This window comes from Sinocyclocheilus rhinocerous, unplaced genomic scaffold (genome assembly GCF_001515625.1).
Source record: "Sinocyclocheilus rhinocerous isolate Xijiao unplaced genomic scaffold, SAMN03320098_v1.1 scaffold184, whole genome shotgun sequence".
NCBI lineage: Eukaryota > Metazoa > Chordata > Actinopteri > Cypriniformes > Cyprinidae > Sinocyclocheilus > Sinocyclocheilus rhinocerous.
The window spans coordinates 134,381-150,451 of NW_015659717.1; the positions used below are offsets into that span (position 1 = coordinate 134,381).

Genomic DNA, 16,071 nt, shown 5'->3' on the forward strand with positions numbered 1-16,071 from the left:
GTACATTCTACTGAACAATAGTAATATATTTCTGTCAATGCCTTCAAGTTAAACCGAACTTTTATTTTGACGGGTTGCCGTGAATACCTTTGCATTTCTGTGTATATGATATGAGGATAGTTTTACTCAAATGAAACGGTCAAATGCTCATGAAGTGACTCTCAGGGAAGTTTTGGTGATGTTGTTCATGTATTTATGTCCTCATTTAGTGAGATGGCAGACGCTAAAATCACTGCAAGCGTCACGCACGCTTCAGTACGAGTGGTAAACAAAACCGTGCGTCTGCGCCATTCATTGACACAGAGACACGCAGAATTCATTGAAATATGAATCGTTTTGCCGCTTAATATTTACAAATAGTAGTGGGAGTGGGAGTGGGAGTGCGCTCACTTGTGTGTGTGTGTGTGTGTGTGTGCGTGCGTGCGTGCGTGGGCGGAACTCCGCTGTGCGTGATGCAGAGAGCGCGACCATGTAACGTAGAGACGAAGGTTACACTTTATTTCGATAGTCCACTTTAGACATTCTATTAACTATAAGTAACTTTGTAACTACATGTCAGTCACATGTCAACTAATTATCATTAATTTGCAACTACATGTCTACTAACTCTCAGAGTAGACTGTTAGGGTAGGTTTAGGGTTAGTAGAATAAGTTGACAAAGAAAGTGTTAGAAGATAGTCTTAAGTGTTAAGCAGACAGTCTACTAATACTCGACTAACTGCTAGTTGACATGTAGTTGCAAAGTTACTTACTGTTAATAGAATGTCTAAAGTGGACTATCAAAATAAAGTGTAACCCCCTTTTTTTTTTTTGTAGTTATAGCTCTGGAAATGTGCTGAAATTGTTTGCTACATTAATAAATAATATATTTTTTAAATGTTCTACCCAAGACTGATTGATCAGAAGGTACACAAGTTGGTTTGAAGGGACATTTGAACCAAAAACAAAAAGACAAAACATTTACTCAAACTCATGTCTTTTCAATCCCTCATCTTTAAAACAAAAATGAAGATATTATTAATATTATCTCGTTGTCCATCCATTAAAAGTCTATTAACAAACAGAAGTCAAGCAAGCATATTTGAGCCATGATCTAAAAGTGGATCTGTCACCCATGGCTTTTCCATTTTGGCCTAGTTTTTGTTACATAAATAATGACACGGTGTGATATGTCATGTGTTGTTGTTCATTGTTCTATCGGAAAGGCAACTTTAAATTACTTCTGTTGTGATCTGGCGCTAGAGAGAAAATATAATTAAATAAAATTAACTTGACCTTCAAGGGGGGGCGGGCCGCCCCCCTAATATAATGTCAGGGGAAACACTGCTCTTTATAACACATGACAGGGACACAAGCCTGAGCAATACTCCTCACCATTCCCAGGAGTCTCAGCACCGCAAGTCTTGTTTCCAGGCTCATCTATCGGTCTTCAACACTTTCTCACGCCTTTGTCTATTCTTGGCTTCTCAACTTTTTGTCACTTTGATTAGCTTAATATTTCTTCTCTATTTCTTCTCTGTGAGAATTTTGTGTTGAATTATCATCACATTTTGGTGTAATCAAATGTGTAAATCTAACGTGTAGTGAGCAACTCAGTGTTGTTAAAGGATGCTACACGCACTTTTACAAGTTGTTTGAACTTTCCTAATAATGTGCTAATTAGCAAGTTTCACCATGAAAGTGAAAAGAGAGGGGCGGGGTCGGCAGAGAGGGGCGGGGTCAGCAGAGCTCATTAACATTTAAAGGAAAATGCTACAAAAATGGCTTGATCTGAAAAGAGCTGTTTTTGACAGGGTAAAAAAGGTGTTTTTTACACTACCATTGAGAAATTGTAACCAAACTATGTTACAGACTTTTCATTAAGACCCTAAAGAATCATATCAACTTGTGGAAAATGGGCATCCTATGACCCCTTTAAGAGTATTACTGATAAAGTCCAGTGTAAAATAATTGATAATTAAGATGTTACTGTGTACTCCCATTCAATGGCTTCAGAGTTTTATACACATTAGAGGTCAAATTATTCAAATTTTTGTGAAGACAAATGTCTTAAAGACTTCATTATGTGACTTGTAACCCATGTTTGTTATATTTTGAGGCTATGCTTGTAGATACAATGTCTACATTGAATGCAAATGTAAGTGACTTTGGATAAAAAGTGTATTTATATGCTCACGTACTTCTAAAAGTTGACTAAATACATATTTAGCAGATATTCCCAATTTAATATTTACAGTTTTTCTATTTCTGGCAATAAGACCAAAATGTAAATAACTCATCTTCTCAGTTTTATGTCTTATTATCTTTATATCAATTGCAATGCTATCAAGAATGAAAATGCCCCTAATATTAGCAAAACACTATAGCAGAATGCATATGAAAATAATGCAAATAATAATTAGAATGGAACACTAACTTAGTTTTTAGAGCATAATGAGCAATATACAATGTATATTTGAATAGTTAGTGGAAAAACTGCATTTTGCAATGATAAAAGTTAGAAACAACAGTATTCATAGACTTTATGTTTCTCACAGCGTCTAGTTACCATTTTTGAATAAATAAATAAAAGTAACCATATTTAATTCCATTTTATTTGAAAAATTATGTGACTTCTGACAGTCTGATTAAATAATGAATCAAAATAGATATTTTACTGTGGCTGATGTTACTTCTAGCTCATTTACACAATATACACATTTTGGCAAATTTAGTTGGCCATCTCGTTTTTCGAAGCATGCAGAAAATGTGCAAACTGTGCACAGTATGCTACATTCAGATATGAATTATAAATTATAATGTAGCAATAATAAGAATAGTCTGTTATGCTATTTCGAACATAGCCATGATGTAAACTGAAGACTCTTGGTTATAAAAAAAAAATAAAAATCTGTATGAATATTTAAAAAATCCAAAAATAGCTTGCTTCCTGTCTCATCAACTGAACTAAAGGCTTGATAATCCTGTTGAAGTTGAAGTGAAGCTGCATCATGGATTGACCCAGTGTGGAACTGAAGGGAGCTGGACTCTAATCATTTAATTCATGGTAATTAGTTGCAGATTTAGGGGATTAAAATGCCATACAATGTGTCAAAGTATAAGACTAGTCCAGTGTCTACAGGGCCGCATGCCAGAGTCCATTATCAGCAAAGGGCTGCATTCAATTCTGCTTCAGAGGCCTGCTGTCTTTGATCAACAGTAAGCAGATTTGCATGTGCCACAAACACTATTTGCATATAAGCATTTCTAAAACAGTCTGACATTAAAGAAACAGATCCAAACTGACGCTGTTATTAAACAGATTTTTAGCTAGCACGGTTGGAGAAACCTATCAAACCCTGTCAAGAACATGTCTGGGTCATATTTCAGAATGAACAAAATGAAAAATAACATTTTGATGAAAATTAAACCTCTTTTGGGGCATTTCTTTTTTGTGCATATTGCATTTTGTGATTATTTTGTGACACTTCCTATTATCTTAACGCAACAAAACACCAACTCTATATTTTTGAATTTTTTTAAACTTATGTTTTATTCACATTACAAGATTTATTATTATGTATGGAAGGCCATTTCTGCCACAGAATAACAAAAAACGTAATTGCAACTTTTTCATCTCACAATTATGACTTTATTCTCAATTTTTTTTCCCCCGCCACAGAATAAAAAATAAAAGGTAATTGTGACATTTTAATTTCTCAATTCTGTTTTTTTCCCTCTCAATTGTGAGTTTATGTCTCACAGTTATGAGTTATATACACACAATTCTGAGGAAACACATCTAAATTCAGAGATATAACCTTGTAAGAAAAAGTCTGAATTGTGAGGGGGAAAAAATACTTTTTTATTCCATGGCAGAAACAAGCTTCCATATTCATGAGATGAGAATCTAATGAGAATGACAACTGAGAATAATTAAAACTGAAGACAAATTCAAAAGTAATATAGCCAAACTTAATTTCTTCCATTTTAATTTTGGTGATTAAAATGTGACCCGAACAGTTTTTGAGAGATTTACAAGGTCATCATAGTAAAGATGAATTTAAAGCAGCACTTACCACCACAATGTAGCGAGGTCTATATTGAATGGTGCCAAACAAGCCCAGGATGACAACCAGGATGTGGAAGAAGTTTGCAAGGATAGGAGCCCACTGGTAGCCCAAGAAATCAAACACCTGCCTCTCTAATGCCACCATCTGAGAGAGAGAAAGAGACGAGAGGACATACTGTATATTTAGATGAATGATTCAGATGAGGAACGATTTGGAATAAAGGTTTAAAGCATGTTGTGACAACTAATTTGCATGATCATTTTCCTTTTATTCTTTGATCATTTCAGTTGGAGGACTATCAAAGGATTTTTGGCAAGAGATTTTTGTGTCAAACTCTTAAACTGCAAAACACTTTTTGCAAGAACCAGAACAACAGAACATCTTAGTAATGATTCTTTCAAATTCAGAAGATCTGTAAAATAACGACACTGTAGTAGAAACATCTGGAGCTGTTCAAACGCAACAGCAAACACCTTTCAAAACTTCAATTATTGTCACACATTTGAAGCCAGTGGAAAAAGAATCCTGATCTATTAAAAATGACATATGTACAATTATATCTGTATCTTACAGGATTTTACTGTAACTACACTTACGTCTACAGTAGTTGTGGTGCCAGAGTTTTTTTTTTAATAAGCATGTTAATGCAAAGAAATACCACGTTTTCTCATTATTGACTATTTCCTAAGAGAACTCTCTCCAAACGCACTTTACCTGGTTCTAAAGGATGTCCTCTGAATAAGAAAAAAACACTTGTTTTATCATCAAGCATCTTTAAGTGGCTCTTAAAACTCCTCACACATCAAACAACTTGTTTTTATCATTCTAGCATGCATTTACTCAAGAGTGTATCGACATAGTCCACTAACGTGTGGAACACAAGGGTGGTGATTCGCCGACAGGTAGGGCTGGGTATCGAGTTCGATACTTTTTAGGCACCGACCGAATTGCCTCGATACCATTGAGTATCGAAAAACGTCTCGTCGTTCGGTACCAAATTTCGATACCTAAGGGGTTAATCTCATCAACGTCAGTGAGGCGCAGATCGATCAGTGTTTGACATCCGCGAGAGCGATGCGAAAACGTACGGAGCAGTCTGCTCGTGGTATCTTACTATAGCCTAATACACCGCAGGTCCCTGTGTCCCGCCGCCTCCTCCTGTGAGACTCGCTGTAAAGGGACGATTAATGAGAATTCAGTGAGAGTGTGGTGCGTGTTGTGAGCTGGCGGGCCGGTGACTGCATACTGTGAGATGATGAAAGAGGAAAAGACATGGAAACCTGCACCGCTTGCAAAAGGAAATAATGTTGTGTGATAGATGGTAATGAAATGGAAATGTTAATGTCGGTCTAATTAAACACCCCTGTTTCAAAATTTTAATTAATTACACTCTTTCTGCACTCATGAATGCCAATTAAATGTCAAATAGAACGACATTGTACACTTGTAAAAAATAAAGTTTTTTTTTTTTGCCATTTGTGGTTCCATTTATGAAATCTTTCCATTCCACAAAAAGGTTCTTTATATTATAAAAAAAAAAGGTTCTTTAGATTATGCAAATGTTCTTAACACTAAGAAACAAACTGATCTTTTAAGAACTGTTTACTGAAAAGTTATCAGGGGAACCATAATTGGTTCTTCTATGGCTTTTGCTGTGAAAAACACTTTTTGTAATCTTGGCTTTTAAGAGTGTTGGAGAAATAGAGATGACTACAGTAACTTCAGTGAGTTTGCCTACTACTTAAAGGCTCTTGGGTTTAAGTGAATAGTTCACACATAGATGAAAATTATGTAATCATTTACTAACCCTCATGTCATTCTAAACCTGACTTTCTTTTGTGGAATACAAAAAAAAAGATCTTTTGAAGAAGGGGCACAAAAATGTAAGTCATAAGCCAGGTTTCCATCCAAAGTTGCACATTTTACTTGTACGCAAAATTGGAATATCCAGCCGATCTCACGGCAATTCGTACATATTTTACGAGGTGGCTAATTCGTACGACCTCACTTGTACAAATTCATACGATTTTTTGCTAAATCGTACATATTTAAGAGTTGTACAATTCGTATGAATTTGTACGAATGACCTACACCTAACCCCGCCCCTAAACCTACCCGTCACTGGGGTCTAGACAAATCATACAAAATCGTACGAGTGAGGTCGTACGAATTCGTTCGAATTAGCCACCTCGTAAAATACGTACGAATTGGTTCTGAGATAGTGTTGTAATATCGCATAAAACATTTGCAAACAAGCACCGTTTCCATCCAACGAGTCAAAGAGAACAAAATCGTCACTTCCTGATAAACTGGCACTGTAATAATTAAGTAGGAGAAGCTACTGAATATAATAATTTTCCTATATAATAACTTGCACCTCAGAACGAGCAGACGAAATACAATGAATGAGGTTAATGCTTTCTGAGGTGGATGCCTGCTGTTTGGGAACGCAGTCGTGTAACAGTTCTGGGAGGCAATCATACAGAAATACTTTGATGACAAACATTGCTCGGGCATTTCCGAATGACCATAAAAACATTCCAGATGCTGTGGAACAAGATCGGTCCGCTGGTTAGTCAGGATTTGCCGTCCCTTAGCACAAAGTCACATGACTTTTTTGATGTGCTTGGAGGAATTTATTCGCAAAATGCATTTCCATCTCCCATTATTCGCATCAACCCTTTTTCGCTGGGAGGCAATCATACAGAAATACTTTGATGACAAACATTGCTCGGGCATTTCCGAATGACCATAAAAACATTCCAGATGCTGTGGAACAAGATCGGTCCGCTGGTTAGTCAGGATTTGCCGTCCCTTAGCACAAAGTCACATGACTTTTTTGATGTGCTTGGAGGAATTTATTCGCAAAATGCATTTCCATCTCCCATTATTCGCATTAACCCTTTTTCGCAGAAGTCAAAAACCACCTCAAGCGAGCATAAAAACTTGCGAATTAAGCCATTTTAATTCAAAATTCAACATTTCCATCACTCGTTTCTCATGCGATACTTCAAAATGCGTATAAAAGCAGGGTGATGAAAACATAGGTATAGTTGACTGAAAAGTGGGCCTGCTTTTACTGTCGACTCTCTCATTTGTGTTTTTGCACACTGAAACATGGTGTGTGAAGATAACAAAGCGGTCTTATAACCGATCATGATGTGCCAAGTATGAATATGTGAAAATGTAAATGAGATTTAAAGGGTTAGTTTACCCAAAAATGAAAATTCTGTCACTTTCATGTCATTCCAAACCCGTAAGACGTTCATTCATCTTTAGAACACAAATTAAGATATTTTTGATGAAATCCGAGAGCTTTCTGACCCTGCATAGACAACATAACTAACACGTTCAAGGCCCAGAAAGGTATTAAAGACATCGTTAAAATAGTCCATGTGACATCAGTAGTTCAACCTTAATTTTATGAAGCTACGAGAATGCTTTTTGTGTGCAAAGAAAACAAAAATAACAACTATATTCAACAATTTCTTCTCGTCCATGTCAGTCTTCGACATGCATTCACAACACTACCGTGACACATATTATTTTTGTTTTCTTTGTGCACAAAACATATTCTCATAGCTTCATAACATTAGGGTTGAACCACTCATGTCACATGGACTATTTTAACGATGTCCTTACTACCTTTCTGGGCTTGGGAACGTTTCAGTTGCGTTGCTGTCTATGCAGTCAGAAAGCTCTCGGATTTCATCATAACATTTGTGTAGATGAACAACGGTCTTATGGGTTTGGAATTAAATGAGGGTGAGTAATTAATGACAGAATTTTCAATTTCATTCTTCATTTTCTTTATGCCAAACACAATTCTTTTTTATTCCATTTCTTTTTGGGGTGAAATATGGCATGTCTATGTTTGATTTATCTATCTGAGGAGCCCGGTCTCATGAAAATGCGTATAAATAGCACGCCTAATAAAAACGAAAACTCGTGGTATTGATACGCAAAAATTGACTTTGGCGTGCATATGATACGCATGTGTTTGGCGTGCATATAATACGCAGTTTTTGCGTGGATACGCATGTGTTTGGCGTGCATATAATACGCAGTTTTTGCGTGCATATGATACGAAATTTGTTGGCGTGCATATGATACGCAGTTTTCACGTACATATGATACGCATCTACCCCACAACCCTAAACCTACCCATCGCGTAGCATATACACGCCAAAGTCCATTTTTGAGTATCAATACCACGAGTTTTCGTTTTTATTTGGCGTACTATTTATACGCACTTTCATGAGATCGGGTTGATCTGAGATAAGCCAATATAGTCAGCATAACACAAAAACATGTATTCACTGATTTGCTTCATATGATTCATTAGAAAGATTTGTCTTGTTCCATTAAAAGCATAAGTTCAGTCACACAGTATGGATATTTCAGCAGTCACCTCATATTTCCATCATTACAACATTATCAAGCTGCTTCTGGGCCAGCTCCATGTTTTAGCACATACTTCATGTATTTGGGAAAAAACCCTGAGAAGTCTAACAGTGTAATTTTAAGCCCTTTAAGTACACAAAGTTACAAAAGACCAAGCACCACTGGACCGCTGAAAGCCTTAGTGACTTCAGCCAAAGAAAAATTAAGATATGGAGCAAGTTGTTACATTTTGCAGAACAAAACCAGGAACTTGTATAAAGAAAGCAATTAAAAACCCTATCTTCCCAATCCAATTTTCATTTCATGTTGACTAGGTTCCACTATTTCACATTTAGCACCGATTTTTAGTGAGCAGACTCTCTCTCGCCAGTGAGAAACACTGAATATTGACCACTATCCAAATGTAACATTCACAACCTAATGGCGTCCTAGTTTCCCGCCAGAGAGAGAGAAATCAAATCAACTCTAACGACACACAGGAGGATAACACAACCGGACGACTGATAGCTTTAGTAACCGTTTGAGAAGCCAAAATTGGGAAAGACTGTTATTGGTGAGTGCTGGAATTAGGCTAATCAGGACTTTGGCAGGTGGTGTGATTGTGCTTGTGGAGTTTTGGAACAGTTTCAGTGCTGGAGTGTGATTTCTGTCCAGGCTGTTGAGAAGTGTGTTGGGTTGGGTTTTGGGGTCGTCCTGGAGTATCAACAGATTAATGGAAGAAAATGTGGTTAGGTCAGCTGGGGCTGAGGGTACAGATCTCAAACTAATTGAGATGTCAGACTGGAGAGCTTTAGGTTTAGACTTCACTGCACGACAAAATCCAGATATGAAGACCTTAATGCAGCTGATAGTGAGTCTACAGGCTTAAATGATAAGTAAGATTTTTTTTCTAGCTTTGTATTGTTACAATGTTGGTAGTATAGGTATAAACAATGTGCACCCAGATCTACTGGTTTATTTGTCAGAAAAAAGTCTGCTGGATGAAACAAAACACATGATTTTGTGTGTGTTATCAGTTTGGACTGTTTTGTTAAAACTACAGATCAAACTTCTGCATTTTTCATTCCGCCCATGGACATTCAGATCAATGGAGGGCCAAAATCAGAAGTACATAATTGGTGTTGAAGTTTTTGGCAAAACGGAAGCCACAGCCCTTTTCTCCGTTTTCTCTAGTCATGTAGCACCAATTTCAGAAAGAAAAAGAAAAATAAATTTCTACTGCATAGACAGCCAAGTTACAGTATTTGCCCAGTGGTGAATTACCCATTTAAAGCCTGTTCACACAAAGTCTGATGCTACTACATGAAACATGATGGAGCAAAATGATTTCAAAATATTTTTGTACCAAAATGTTAATACGCATAAAAATACATACATTGGAGACCTGCCGGTACCAAGACTCAAACCTCTAACCTTTGGGTCACAAGTTTGACTCTCTAACCACTAGGCCACAACTGCCCCATAATAACAGTTCATTTCATTTCAAAAACATGTATTCTCCTTTTCCAGTCCTATGCAAAGCATGCTGGGAACTAGAAATCCACTACCTAAATTCCAAAGTTAACAAGACAAGAGTTACTACAACTTAACACTGAAATTTGAGTTTAACTTCCACACAATATTAATTTAATGTAATGAAAAACATTATGATGTCAACTGAACTCAAAATTTCTAACTTGTAACCATGCATTTATTGAAGTTGTGGTAAAAGGTCTCCTGAATTACTTTTTAGAGCAGTTGTTTTTGCAGCTGATCTTACTGCATATGCATTTGAAGGAGTTTCCCTTTCAGAAGCTAAATGTATAGAATGACAGTATTTAAATGAATCATGCAAGGTGATTTATAAGGTTTGCACCATTACTTAACACATAGAAAAAGCATTTCCTTAACTATTTTTGACAAGTTAGAAAGGATGTTGTTTGACACAACCACTGAGGAATTTTAACCAAAGTATGATACAGACATTTCATGAAGACCCTAAAGAATCATACACTCTTAAATATAAAGGTGCTTCACGATGCCATAGAACAACCTTTTTTGTTTAAATGGTTCCAAAAAGAACCTTTAACATCTGAAGAACCTTTCTGTTTCCCAAAAGGCTCTTTGTGGTGAAAGAAGGTTCTTCAGATAATAAAAAGGTAAGAAAAAGATGGTTCTTTAAATAACCTTTGACTGAATGGTTCTTTGTGGAACCAAAAATGGTTCTTCTATGGCATCGCTGTGAAGAACCTTTTAAGCACCTTTATTTTTAAGAGTTTACCAACTTGTGGAAAATGGGCATCTGATGTCCCCTTTAAATTTTTCATCTAAAATTTGTATTGTATTTCAGATTTATTTACATTTTTTTAGTTAACAAATGGCCTTCCACAGATGTGTGCAAATGCAAACAAGCGTACAGTAGATTACATAATACAAAGTGCAGTAACAATCACACATTTGTGACAGTTGTGACTGAACATACAGTTTACTTTGTTCTCACTAACCAACTTTAACGGCTGAACAGAAACCTCTAGAAAGTGTGAATGCAATAGAAGCGGAGAAATGGCATGTTTAGTGTTTCACGCATGCAAACAGCTAATGATGAAGGAGAACGCACTCTCTTTCTCTCCTTGACTTGTGGGACTCATTAGCATGTGCAGGAATGGCTGAATGCTTTTAGAGGCTGAAAGATGAAGCAGAGGTTCCTGGCAAAGTATTCCGATCTCCATCATATCAGATTCACTCCCGCTCCGTAAACCAGCCATTTCCCCTAGATTAGCTTCAGCTAGCCCACAAATCAACTTGTGTAATGCACCTTTTTTGTCTCTGATCGATCCACTGCGGTAATCATCTGTTTAAATTGGAGCTAATCCCATAAAGAGTGTGTGTAATCCTTTAAATCATTTGGAGAAGATGTTACGGTTGTGTCAGCGGGGGTGAAGTTGGGAATAAAGACCAATAAGAGAAGGAAAGAAGTTTTCCATTTCTCTAAAGCCTAAGTATCATAATCAAAAGAGCTTTTGTTCACCTCTAATAAATCCACACAGCTACTTAGTGCACATTGGGGAGAGAAATCTTATTATATAACCTTATTTTATACAGCAAGGATTAATTAAATTGATCAAAAGTGACAGTAAAGACATTTACAATGTTACAAAAGATTTCTATTTCAAATAAATGATGGTTTCCACAAAATTATTAATCAGCACAACTGTTTTCAGCATTGGTAATAATTAATGTTTCTTGAGCAGTAAATCAGCATATTAGACTGATTTCTGAAGAATCATGTTACACTAAAGATTGGAGTAATTATGCTGAAAATTCAGCTTTGCATCACAGGAATAAATTACATTTTAAAATATATTCAAACAGAAAATATTTGCTTTAAGTTGTAATAATATTTCACAATATTTTACTGTATTTTTTATCAAATAAATGCAGCTTTAGTAAGCATAATAGACTTCTTTCAAAATCATTTAAAAACCACATTTTTAACAATAATGGATATTCCATTATTCTTAATCAACTTTTTTACAAACAACATATTGCTTTCATTTCATTTGACCCATGCAGCCTAAATGGATATTGAACGTATTTCTTTGAGAAAATAGCATGAGAAGTATAGTTGTATACTATTCCAAAACAAAGCTATTCATGCACACACACCACCCTCTGTGTTTCTGAATGATAGCGAGGGTGTGATTTCCGGCCCGTGACCCATGACTGTCCATCTATCCATCCATTCCCTTACGAAAAAGAAGTTTATTCAAGTGTGCTATTAGTATACTTCTTTTAAACTAAAAATAGGAAAGTATACTTTGTCTACTTTTTATGTACTTCTCAGAAATGGGCTTTATGTACTTCTCAGAAATATACTTACTATTACATTTAAGTATACTTGACTTATACTTAGAAAAAGTCTAAATATATTTTAGCTATAATTGTGCTCCTAGAATCCGTGTTTTCATTGTTATACTGTAGGGGGCGCTAGTACACATCTTCTGTACAGAATTTCCAAAAAACACAAGTGAAGAAGAAACCGAAACAACAGATGCTTCCACATGTATTCTAACACGATCATCAGACATAAAACAGCATCAAAACTGTGTAACGTTATGGAATAAAATGTCGACCAATGAAGAGGTAATAATAACTGTCAAGCTTTGGGGTGTTGATCGACTTTATCTACGTTTTGATTATCATTCTGAATCCAATTCATAGTCTTTTTTCAGCTTTTTGTTCAAAATGTTGTTTATTTCTTTATTTTTTATTTATGAAACTTATCCACATTCAAGTGTTTAAAAAAATAATGCATGAAGCTAGAATAATTTTTTTTGTTTACAAGCAGATACCCTGTTCTTTTGATGTTTTGTATGTTCAGATATTCATGTAACAAAATATATACAAATTAATACCTAAATAGGGACATAGTAGTATACTTAAAGTATGATGTAAAGTTCACTTAAAGAAAACTTACGAGTATACTTGCAGTATAAAACTACTAAACTAGTAGTTTACTGAGACTATACTTCAAAGTGTACTAAAAACGCTACAATTATTTAATTAGTAAACTATCAGTATACCTATAAGTTCACTTTTAGTATAGTTGCAGTACAAACTAAACATTTTGATGTAAACTAGTTGTGTACTCAACGTTTACTACTGTTATACTTAAAGTATACTTAAAAGTATAGTTTTATATACTAGAAAGTGGGCCAATTTAGTCCCAAGGAGTATTGAAATAGTACACTTACAAGTACTACTAGTACACTGATATTTGTATACTTACTACATAAAGTATACTTAAAAATATACTTGAACTTTACTTAAGTATACTTACTAAAATATACTTGAAGTATACTACTTTTTGGTAAGGGTTCCCCTCTCCCTCCTTCCTGACCCACATCAGAGAGATCAGCCAAACCCTTGGGGAGGTCACCTCTTTTTCTGCCCCATTCTTCCTACTGATAAAGAGGTGGCTGTTTTCCATCCTTGATAACAAGCCTGCTGTACAAACATCACTCAGACAGAGATAAAAGCAGAAAGTAATTTCTACCTCAGTCTCAGGCTGCCTGCCTCAGACCGCATATTGATGCATATTGCACATAAAAATAGCAAGAGCTGGCTGAAATCACCAGCTCCAATCTGATTGGCTGGCTTTACACAACTTGTGGAATTAAGAGTACCAGTGTCAGAAAACAAAAGAAGCTTAGGGGGAAAAAAATGTGAAAACAAAAAAAGAAAAGGGCCCCTGAAATGCGCATGCAAACAATATTGCTGTATTGAATTTGCAACATCTGCCAACCCATGAACAGAACGTTTTAAAACAAAATGTTTAAAGTTAATGAACTGCAGTTGGTCGCTTTACATGTTGTACATGTCAGTCTCTGTGGTTTTGGATCAAAATAAACTACAGTTTAAAGGGATAGTTCCCCCAAAAATGACAATTCTGCCATCGTTTACTTACCATCAAGGATTTCCAAACCTGTATGAGGTTCTTTCTTCTGTTGAACACAAAAGAAGATATTTTGAAGAAAGTTGGTAACCAAACAGTTGCTGGTCCCAATTGACCATTCGCAAACAGCCGCCCACCCTTAGTTACTGTTGCTATCTCCGATACGGTGGCACATAATAGGCTTGTTCGACTTCATGCGGCGCCGCAAAGATCGGCTGCCGCCTGACAAAAGCAGTGCATTCTGGTTAGAAAATTTGTCCGATTTTGATCGGCGCTGCAGCCGCCTTATGATCACATGTGCCATCAAAGTACCGCGAGAGCAAAACGAGAACAGCCGCCGAGGTCAGGCGCTGCAGCTGCTCAAAATCAGCTGCGAGATCCTTGATGACGACACACTTTATTCTCATTGGTTAGATTCTGTGATGACAAGCACGACGTGTGTTGCGTGTTTATTCTAACAATTCAATTCCAATAATGCTCACAAATCTGTGTTTTTATAACAGTAAAGCTTTTTTAGTGTAGTCGCATTGTTATATTGAGTCACATTTATCAAAAAAAACACTGACAAAAGCATATATACCCCCACTTTATTGCTATTTAAATAGTTTATGTCAAACTTTATTCATAAACAGATGCCGCTGTATTAAGCAGTATATAAAACGTGTTTCTGTTGCTCATGAAAACGTTTCTGAAACACATTTTTTGACAAATATTGCATTTATTTCACTTCCTCTGTGATAGAGTACGCAAACACCGTGCGAGCGTCACTACCGGGAGCAGAAAGTGTCCGACTTGAGCGGCTACTCTCGCCAGCCGGTGGCAAGCTAGTGTAGTTCATCTCGAACAAGCCTAATATCTGCGTTCTGATTGGTCAGATCGCCTGTCAATCAAGCTCCATGCGAACGGTCAATTGACTTCCATGTTTGGTTACCCATATTCTTTTGTGTTCAACAGATGAAAGAAACTCAAGCAGGTTTGAAACAACGTGAATGTGATTAAATGACAGAAATTTCATTTTTGGATTAACTATCCCTTTAACAAACGACAATTGACACAAATGACAATTAGATGCCTTCAAAAAGCCAGAAAGCATCTGAACAGTGAGTGCTTTCATTTTATACACTAATATTGCTGTTCTGAACTAGATCTGTGGGAATTACTTCAAACGCAAAGAAAAATGAAAAAAAAAATTTTTATTTCACAGACTATAATAACACTGGAAAAAACGATTGTAATGCATTCCCTTTGAAGCTAAATGCTACAATTGCATTTTTTCTCCAAGCCACAGCAAAACTGCAACAGCTGCCAGGATGTTTTTCATCAAAGTGTGTTGTAATTAAGTCCCTGTGGCATTCATCATTGTAAAATCCATCACAATTCATCTTTATTTGCAGTAATTAACTGCTCTAATCACAGTCAGCTGTCCAGTTGATAAAGCCGTTAATTAGAACATCACAATGTGCGATTACAGCTTGTACAACACAGTCAGCAGCTTTCAGCCAGTGAATTGTGTTCAGAACTGTGAACTCTAAGCTAATGAACATTAATGATATACTGACAAACATCTCTGCACTGAGGAGTTTTGCATATAAAAGACTAACACATACATACAAAAGAAGATATTTTGAAGAAAGTTGGTAACCAAACAGTTGCTGGTCCCAATTGACCATTCGCAAACAGCCGCCCACCCTTAGTTACTGTTGCTATCTCCGATACGGTGGCACATAATAGGCTTGTTCGACTTCATGCGGCGCCGCAAAGATCGGCTGCCGCCTGACAAAAGCAGTGCATTCTGGTTAGAAAATTTGTCCGATTTTGATCGGCGCTGCAGCCGCCTTATGATCACATGTGCCATCAAAGTACCGCGAGAGCAAAACGAGAACAGCCGCCGAGGTCAGGCGCTGCAGCTGCTCAAAATCAGCTGCGAGATCCTTGATGACGACACACTTTATTCTCATTGGTTAGATTCTGTGATGACAAGCACGACGTGTGTTGCGTGTTTATTCTAACAATTCAATTCCAATAATGCTCACAAATCTGTGTTTTTATAACAGTAAAGCTTTTTTAGTGTAGTCGCATTGTTATATTGAGTCACATTTATCAAAAAAAACACTGACAAAAGCATATATACCCCCACTTTATTGCTATTTAAATAGTTTATGTCAAACTTTATTCATAAAC

At 36.4% G+C, this 16,071-nt stretch overlaps 1 protein-coding gene across 1 annotated transcript in view; it reads right to left on the bottom strand.

Annotated features, from left to right (window-relative positions):
- LOC107724178 (sodium/potassium-transporting ATPase subunit beta-1-interacting protein 3-like) overlaps positions 1–14,728 on the bottom strand; it is a 58,445-nt gene extending 43,717 nt beyond the window's left edge. The window contains exons 1-2 of the mRNA XM_016532986.1: positions 14,618–14,728; positions 4,059–4,196 (exon numbers count right to left, since the gene is read on the bottom strand). Of these exons, the coding sequence (XP_016388472.1) occupies positions 4,059–4,196; positions 14,618–14,728 (249 nt within the window). The remainder of the gene's footprint in view (positions 1–4,058; positions 4,197–14,617) is intronic.
- Positions 14,729–16,071: the final 1,343 nt, after the last annotated feature.